The 8,548-nt window shown below is 70.9% G+C and overlaps 2 protein-coding genes across 2 annotated transcripts; one reads left to right on the top strand and one right to left on the bottom strand.

The window, feature by feature from the left end:
• Positions 1-6: 6 nt before the first annotated feature.
• On the top strand, positions 7-2,906 carry LOC136995221 (DNA replication licensing factor MCM7-like). Its single transcript, XM_067315043.1, has 3 exons — positions 7-107; positions 1,273-1,382; positions 2,488-2,906. The coding sequence occupies exons 1-3, from the start codon at positions 21-23 to the stop codon at positions 2,690-2,692; spliced, it is 402 nt and encodes a 133-aa protein (XP_067171144.1). The 5' UTR covers positions 7-20; the 3' UTR covers positions 2,693-2,906.
• A 105-nt stretch (positions 2,907-3,011) lies between these two features.
• COPS6 (COP9 signalosome subunit 6) lies at positions 3,012-7,562 on the bottom strand. The gene is given in 11 exon segments (XM_067315042.1): positions 3,012-3,285; positions 3,575-3,675; positions 3,813-3,905; positions 4,180-4,195; positions 4,197-4,295; positions 4,566-4,613; positions 4,745-4,807; positions 5,038-5,126; positions 6,036-6,167; positions 6,762-6,887; positions 7,448-7,562. Coding segments are annotated over 11 exon segments (987 nt in total). The 5' UTR covers positions 7,527-7,562; the 3' UTR covers positions 3,012-3,144.
• Between the last annotated feature and the right edge of the window lie 986 nt (positions 7,563-8,548).

Raw genomic sequence — 8,548 nt, 5'->3', positions numbered from 1 at the left:
TCACGGCCGCCTACGTGGAGATGCGCAAGGAGGCCTGGGCCAACAAGGACACCACCTACACCTCCGCCCGCACCTTGCTGGGCATCCTGCGCCTGGCCACCGCCCTGGTGAGCCGCCGCCGCCGCCCGGAGAGGGGGGTGAACCGAGGCGCGAGCGGCCCGGAGCGAGAGCCAGACGGACCTACGGAGCGGGACGGAGGTGGCAACAAGCCCGGCAAGACCGGGCTGCGGTGAAGCGAGGTGGAAACGGGCAGGATGAGTCCAGGCGGAGCAGGGAGGGAGGCCGTGGTGCCACGGAGCTGCAGCGGCCGTCGGGCCACCGGGCCGCGTCCGTGTCCCCCCCCCACCTCCCTCGACGAGCCCCGGGGGCCCCAAAGTGCTGTTTGTGCAGGTAGTGTGTGTGCGGCGTCTACTGCCGAGGCAGCACTCCAGAGCCCCCGGGGCACGGCCGGCACCGGGACGGCTCCCGGCATCCCGTCCAGGGACGCGGCCAGCACCAGCACGGCTCCTGGCATCCCTCGGCGTCCCCCGTCCCGTCCGGGGACGCAGCTGGCACCAGGACAGCTCCCGGCATCCATCCAGGGACGGGGACAGCTCCCGGCGTCCCTTCTGGGGACGTGGCCAGCGCTGGCACGGCTCCCAGCATCCCTTCCGGAGGAACGGCCGGCACTGGGACGGCTCCTGGCATCCCATCCGGGGACGCAGCTGGCGCCAGCACGGTTCCTGGCATCCCTTGGCGTCCCCTGTCCCGTCCAGGGACGTGCCCAGCGCTGGCACGGCTCCTGGCATCCATCCAGGGACAGGGATGGCTCCCAGTGTCCCTTCCGGGGGAACGGCTGGCACCGGGACGGCTCCCGGCGTCCCTCAGCGTCCCCCGTCCCATCCTGGGACACGGCAAGTTCGGGGCCGGCTCGTGGCTCCGGGTTCCCCCCCCCCCCCCCCGGGTCACCCTTGGCCCTTCTCAGGCGACGACCAGCAGCCGTGGGGCACCGTGGGGTGCGAGTTGGGGTGAGGGTGGTGGCCGAAGGCCCCTGGGGGCTTTTTTGGGGGGGGGGGGGGTCCCGATTGCTCCCCAGGCCCAGAAGGTTGAATGGGGGGGGGGGGGGGGGGACCCAAGTGGTTTTGGGGGCACCTCAGGGGTGCATTGGGGAGCCCCAGCAGGCTCTGGGGCATCCTGGGGGATTTTTGGGGTGCCCCAGGGTGGCGGGGGGGGGGGGCTGCTTTGGGGGCTCCGGTTGCTGCTGACCCCCCCCCAACCACCCCAATTTTGCAGGCCCGGCTGCGGCTGGTGGACGTGGTGGAGAAGGAGGACGTGAACGAGGCCATACGGCTCATGGAGATGTCCAAGGACTCGCTGCTGGGGGACAAGGGACAGCACAGCCGGTGAGTGGGGGCCACCAAGGGGGGGTGTGTGTGTGACCCCCCCCCCCCCCAGGTGGCCGTGAGGTGGCCATGGAGGTGGTGGCAGTCCTGGGGCAGCCTTGACCCCCATCGCCATGTCCTCCAGGGAGGTGGTGGCAGCACTGGGGCAATCCAGCCCCCCATGTCCCTGTGTCCCCAGGTGACTGGGGTGGCGATGGCAGTGCTGGGACAGCCCTGACCCTGTCCCCATGTCCCCTGAGTGACCAGGGAGGTGGTGGCAGCGCTGAGGGCAGCCCTCACCCTGTCCCCTTGTCCCCTAGGTGGCCATGGAGGGGCTAGGGAGGTTGTGGCAGCGCTGCGACAGCCCTGAAGCTGTCCCTGTGTCCCCTGGGTGGCCGTGGGGTGGCTGGGGAGGTGGCAGCAGCTCTGACATGGTCCCTGTGTCCCTTGGGGTGGCCAGGAGGCCTTGGGGCAGCCCCAAACCCATCCCCACATCCATAAGGTGGCTGGGGGAGATGGCAGTAGCCCTGACATGGTCCCCACGTCCCCTGGGGTGGCCAGGGAGGCCCTGCGGCAGCCCCAAACCCGTCCCCACATCCATGGGGTGGCTGGGGGAGATGGCAGTAGCCCTGACATGGTCCCCACGTCCCCTGGGGTGGCCAGGGAGGTGGCAGCAACCCTGACACCGTCCCCACATCCCCTGGGGTGGCGGGGAGGCCCTGGGGCAGCCCTAAACCCGTCCCCACATCCATGGGGTGGCCAGGGAGGTGGCAGCAGCTCTGAGACTGTCCCCATGTCCCTTGGGGGCTGCAGGGGAGGTGGCAGCAGCCCTGACACGGTCCCCACATCCCCTGGGGTGGCGGGGAGGCCCTGGGGCAGCCCCAAACCCATCCCCACATCCCCTGGGGTGGCCGGGGAAGGTGGCAGCAGCCCTGACATGGTCCCCGGGGGGGGCCGTGGGGTGGCCAGGGAGGTGGCAGCAGCCCTGGCACGGTCCCCACATCCCCTGGGGTGTCTGGGGGAGGCCCTAGGGCAGCCCCGAGCGTGTCCCCACGCCCGTGGGGTGGCCATGGAGGTGGCAGCGGCAGCCCTGACCCCCCCCACCCCCCCGGGGCACCGTCCGCAGGGTGCAGCGGCCGGCGGACGCCATCTTCGCGGCGGTGCGGGAGCTGGCGGGCGGCGGGCAGCGGGCGGTGCGCTACGCCGAGGCGCTGCAGCGCTGCCTGGCCAAGGGCTTCACGCCGGCGCAGGTGCAGGCGGCGCTCGACGAGTACGAGGAGCTCAACGTGCTGCAGGTGAACCCGGCCCGCACCCGCATCACCTTCGTGTGACGCCCCCGCACCCTCGGCTGCCGCGGGGGACGTCGCCTTCGGGTGACGCGGGGACAGGCGGCGACGTCCCCCCGCACGTGGGGCAGGACGAACGCCGGCTCCGTCCCGCAGCACTTAACCATCGCCGCCACCTCTGCCCCCTCCCCTCCTGGTGCGTTCGTTACAGTTTGTCTCGCTATGTGTTTCTTATTAATAAAAACCCGTTTCTGCCTGATTTCGGAGCCGGGTGCCACCACCAGCCCGTCACCGCCCTCGGGGACACGTTACCTCCGTTCCCACCGGGGTGGGATGGGCAAAGCGACATCAACCGAGCCGTTAATTCCTGCCCCGGAGCCGCGTTTATTAGAGAGGGGGCACGTGGGGGGGGGGGGGCTGTCGCCCTGCAGCCCCCTCCCCAGCTCCGGGACAGGGGGGGACACAGTCCTGGGGGGGCTCCGGGCTCCCCCCCGCCGCTAGAAGAAGAGCCCCCGCATGCGGCGCCCGATGCCTTGGCGGTCGTAGAGGATGTTGAACTTGTTGACGAACTGGTTCATGGTGTTGCAGGTCTTGGTGATGGTGCCCAGATAAGCCATGAGCCCCACGTCGTTGCATTGCTGTGGGGGGGGGGGGGATAACACACGGAGGGGGGGTTGGGGGGGGCTGTTGTCACCCCAAAACTACCCCCGTGGTGCCCTCCCACGCAAATACAGCCAGCCAGAGGGGGACAGGGACATCCTGAGCGCCTGTAGGTGGGATGTGACCCCCTCAGCCACCTTCTGCAGGAGGTTGGATCCTCTCAGGTGCTTCCTAGGGATGGGATTCCCCCCCCCCCCCCCCCCAAGAACCACACGGGGACCCCGAAACGGGGGCGGGGTGTCCGTGCGTCCCCTCGCCGTCACTCACATCGTAGAAGTCCGTCTTGAACTTGTCGGTGCTGAGGACGGGCAGGCAGTGGCACAGGGCGTAGGCCTCGCGCAGGATCTCGTGGTTGAAGGGCACCTCGCCTGCGGGGACGGTGTCAGTGCCCGCCGCGGCCCCCGTCCCTGTTCCCCCCCCCCCCCCTTGGGGACAGCCCTGTCCCTTCCCTGGGGTTTTTTTGGGGGGGGGGGGGGCAGCAGGGCCACCCCCATCCCCAACTCACCGGCCTCGGAGGCCCGCACGTACTCCAGGATGAGTTTGACCCGGCTGTGCAGCATCTTGATGGCGCTGTGCTGGGCGATGAGGTGCTCGGCCACTGGTTTTTTTTTGGGGGGGGGGGGGGGATGTCAGGGCCACGTGTCCCCTGTGTCCCCTGTGTCCCGTTCCCCCCCCAGCCCTGCCAGGGCCTGCTCGCCTTGTCCTCGTGTCCCTCATCCAGCTCCAGTGTCCCCCACGTTCCTGTGCTTCCCCCCCCCCAAAAACGAGCCCCGTTCCCATCTCGTAGCCCCTGCCTCAAGCTCTGGCCTGTGTCCCCGTCCCCTGTGCCCCCCCCGTGTCCCCCGTGTCGTCCCCCCCCCCCCGCGTCCCACCTGTGGAGTTCTCCCCCGCTGCCGGTGGCCGTCATTCGGGCCACGTGGTCGACGCCGATGCGCTCGGCCTCCTCCGTGGCCAGGGTGTAGGTCAGCTCCGCAAAGAGCATCGTGGCCTGGGGGGGGGGGGAACAGGGGTCATTTTGGGGGGGGTCTCTCCCCCCCCGAGACCCCCCCCAGAGCCCCAAGCAAACCCCCTGGATCTATGGGCCCCCCCCCCCGACCCCTCACAGCCCCCCCAGGGCTCCAAGCGACCTCCCTGCCCCCCCTCAAACCCCCAGCAGCCCCCCCACAACCCCAAAACAAGCTCCTGGACCCCCTCCCCCCCCCCCCGATAACACCCCTGGACCCCCCCCATTTCTGACCCCCCCCCCCCATTGATTTACCTCCCCGTTGATGATGTCAATCACGGACTCGAAGACGCTGACGGGCAGCTGTCAGGGGAGAGACGTGTTTGTGGGGGGGGGCCTGACCCATTTTGGGGGGGGGTCCAGGAGGCACCTCTGCCCCCCCCAACCCCACCCAGGCCCCCCCCACGCACCCCCTCCCCCCCCCCAAAACTCACGTCCGTGTGCTTCGTCATGGGGTTCAGCTTGAGGAAGAGGGGGCTCTCGATGATCTCGCACACCTGGGGGGGCAGCGGGGGGGGCAATTAGTATGGGGGGGGCTCTTAAACACACACACCCCCCAAATCTGCCCCACAGAGCCCTCCGCAGCTGCCCCACGGAGACGCCTCTGCCCCGCTGGCCACGCTGCTCCCCACCCGCAGCCCTCGATATCTGCCCCACGGCCCTGCTGCCCCCCCCCGCCGCCCCGCTGCCCCCCCCCGCCGCCCCGCTGCCCCCCCCCGGCGCTCGCCTGCTTGTGGACGTGGATGTCGGAGGGGTCGGGGGGGCCCCCGGTCGTGTACCAGCCCAGGAACTCCAGCTCCTTGAAGACCTGCTTGACTGGGCAGAAAAGGGGGGGGGGGGACGGGGGGGGCTTAGTGGGGCAGGGACAGGGCCCGTGACCCCACCCCATAACCCCTCGGGCAGCCCAGAATCCCCCTGGGGCAATTGAGGACCCTGTAAGGGGGGTTGAGGACCCCTGGGGCAGCTCAGGACCCCCCCCAGCCCTCCAGCACCCCCAGCAGCAGCCCAGGACCCACCGGGGCAGCTCAAAACCCCCCCCACACCCTCGCCAGGACCCCTGGGGCAGCTGAGGACCCTCTAGGGCAGTAAAGGACCCCCCCAATAGCTCCCTGGGGCAGTTGAGGACCCTCTAGGGCAGTAAAGGACCCCCCCCCAATGGCCCCCTGGGGCAGCTGAGGACCCTCTGGGACAGCTCAGGACCCCCCACAGCCCCACTAGGACCCCCTGGAGCAGCTGAAGACCCTCTAGAGCAGTAAAAGACTCCTCCACGGTGCCCTGGGGCAGCTGAGGACCCTCTGGGGCAACTGAGGACCCCCCAATGGCCCCCTGGGGCAGTTGAGGATGCTCCGGGGCAGCTCAGGACACCCCACAACCCCACCAGGACCCCCTGAAGCAGCTGAAGACCCTCTAGAGCAGTAAAAGACTCCTCCACGGTGCCCTGGGGCAGTTGAGGACCCCCTGGGGCAGCTGAGGACCCTCTGGGGCAACTGAGGACCCCCCAATGGCCCCCTGGGGCAGTTGAGGATGCTCCGGGGCAGCTCAGGACACCCCACAACCCCACCAGGACCCCCTGAAGCAGCTGAAGACCCTCTAGAGCAGTAAAAGACCCCTCCACGGTGCCCTGGGGCAATTGAGGACGCCCTGGGGCAGCTGAGGACCCTCTAGGGCAGTAAAGGACCCCCCAGCGGCCCCCCGGGACCCCCCCGCGCCCCCCCCGGGGCTCACACTGCTCCTCCTTGGTGTAGTAGTACTCCTTGTCGATGAGGACGTGGCCGTCGACGGCGTGCGAGAGCAGCTCGAAGGAGTTCATCACCTCGATGTTGCGGCCCTCCTGGCGCCCGATGAGGGCCCCGATCACTGCGGGCACCGGCGGGGCGGGGGGGGGGACACGGGGGACCGTCACCGGGGCACAGGGACCGTCCCCCCCCCCCCCCCCCCGCTGCTCTGAGCCAGACCTCCGCCGGCCTCAGTGCAGAACCTCCCCCCTACAAGGCACTGGGACCAGTACGGGGCCACCAGGACCAGTCTGAGCGGCACTGGGGCCAGTCCAGAGAGCTGTGGGGGACACTGGGACCCCTCTGGGGACACTGGGACCAGTCCAGGGGGCTGTGGGGGACACTGGGACCCCTCTGGGGACACTGGGACCAGTCCAGGGGGCTGTGGGGGACACTGGGACCCCTCTGGGGACACTGGGACCAGTCCAGGGGGCTGTGGGGGCAGTCGGGGGTCACGGGGGGCAGTTGGGGGAAGCTGTGGGGCAGCCTGGGGGCTGTGGGGGGCAGTCAGGGGCCGCAGGGGGCAGTCGGGGGGAGCTGTGGGGCAGGCCGGGGTCCACAGGGGGCAGTTGGGGGCCGCAGGGAGCAGTCGGGGGGAGCCGGGGGGCAGCCGGGGGTCTCGTGGGGCAGGGGGACCCCGCGGGGGGCAGCGGCGGGGGGGGGCGGGGGGGGTTACCTTGCCCGGGGCGCCCCTCCTGGGAGCGCATGCGGATCCAGTGGTCGGAGATGTTGAGGATGACGAGGGGGTGCAGGGCCACCGAGACGCTGCCCGTCACCCCCGCGGCCATCACCGAGGGGGCTGCTGCGGGGACACCACGTCAGGGGCGGGGCCAGGGGAAAGGGGGCGGGGTCAAGGGGATGGGGGCGGGGCCTAGGGCGGGGGTGAGGCCAGGGTGGGCTCCAGGCCCCTGGGGATTGGGGAGGGGGGCGTGGCCACAAGGTCTGGGGGTGGGGCCATGAGGATTAGGGGCGGGGCAAAGAGCCAGGAGTGTGGACTAGGGGCGTGGCCAAGATGCCATTGAGGACCAAAAGGGCGGGGGCAGGGGAATTGGGGCGTGGCCAGAGGTTTGGGGGGCAGGGCTGGAGAGCTCGGGGGTGGGGTGAGAGCCCAGGGCGTGGCCAGGGCGCAGAGGGCGGGGCAAGGGGCAGAGGGCGGGGCTTACACCCCGGGGGTGGGACCTCGCCACACGCGCCCGCCCGGGGGGCGTGTCTACAGGCATGAGGGCGGGGCCAGGCCGCGGAGGGGGGGGGGGTGATGGGGACGGGACGGGACGGGGTGAAGCCCGCGCCGGGGCGGCCCCGCGGCCCCCGGGGCGGCGGCGGTGTCGGGTCCGGAACCCGGGGCGGCCCCGCGGGCGGTACCTGCCGCGTCCACCTCCATCCCGCCGGCCCCGTTGCTCCCCGCCGCGGAGGAAGAGGCGCCGGCCGCCGCCGCCGCCATCTTGGCTCGGCGTGTCCCTGCGCGGCCGCCGTACTCAGCGCCTCTGCGCGTGCGCGAGGCGGGGGACGTAGGGGGAGGGGCGGGTGCGCATGCGCCGTCGATGAGCGCGGGGAGGGAGCGGGCGCGCATGCGCTGTCGGCGGGGGGGGGCTGGTCACGTGCCGCCCCGGACGCCTGGGCCCCTTTCCCGGGGGGGGGAGTGTGGCGAACCCCGGCTGCGGGACCCCCTCCCCCGGCCTGACCCCTGACCTGACCCCTGACCTCTGACCTTTCCCTGCTGCCATTTCTGTGCCGTCTAGTGCCCTCTGACCCTGGCTCTTAGTGACCCCTGACCCTCCCGACCTCTGACCCCTGACCCTGGGCCCCCACCGGCCCCCCCGATGTCACCCCTGCAGTGGCCCCGTCCCACCCTGCGGTTCCCCAAACCACAGGGACGGCGACACGAGGGGACGCTGACCCCTGACCCTTGCCCCCAGCGGAGGTGGCCACGGCCCTGTCCCCCTCCGCCGTCCCCCCGTCATCCCCAGGCCACCCCTGTCCCCAGGCCCCACATCTCCATGGCACCCCTGTCCCCAGGGCCACCACCATCCCCAGGCCCCGTATCTCCATCATGTCCCCGTCCGCAGGACCCACGTCCCCATGGCACCCTTGTCCCCAGGGCCACCCCTGTCTCCAGGATGTCCCCAGACCCCACATCCCCATGACGTCCCCATCCCCAGGCCCCACAACCCCACGGCATCCCCGTCCCCATGACGTTCCCATCCCCAGACCCTACATCTCCATCGTGTCCCCATCCCCAGGCCTCACATCTCCATGATGTCCCCATCCCCAGGCCCCACATCTTCATCACGTCCCCGTCCCCAGACCCCACGTCCCCATGACATCCCCATCCCCATGACATTCCCATCCCCAGGCCCCACATCTCCATCGTGTCCCTGTCCCCAGGCCCCACATCTCCATCGTGTCCCCATCCCCAGGCCCCACATCTTCATCACGTCCCCGTCCCCAGACCCCACGTCCCCA

This window comes from Apteryx mantelli, chromosome 40 (assembly GCF_036417845.1).
Source record: "Apteryx mantelli isolate bAptMan1 chromosome 40, bAptMan1.hap1, whole genome shotgun sequence".
In the NCBI taxonomy this organism is placed as follows: domain Eukaryota; kingdom Metazoa; phylum Chordata; class Aves; order Apterygiformes; family Apterygidae; genus Apteryx; species Apteryx mantelli.
Note: the sequence above shows the minus strand (reverse complement) of the source record. Positions and strands in the feature narration are given on the sequence as shown.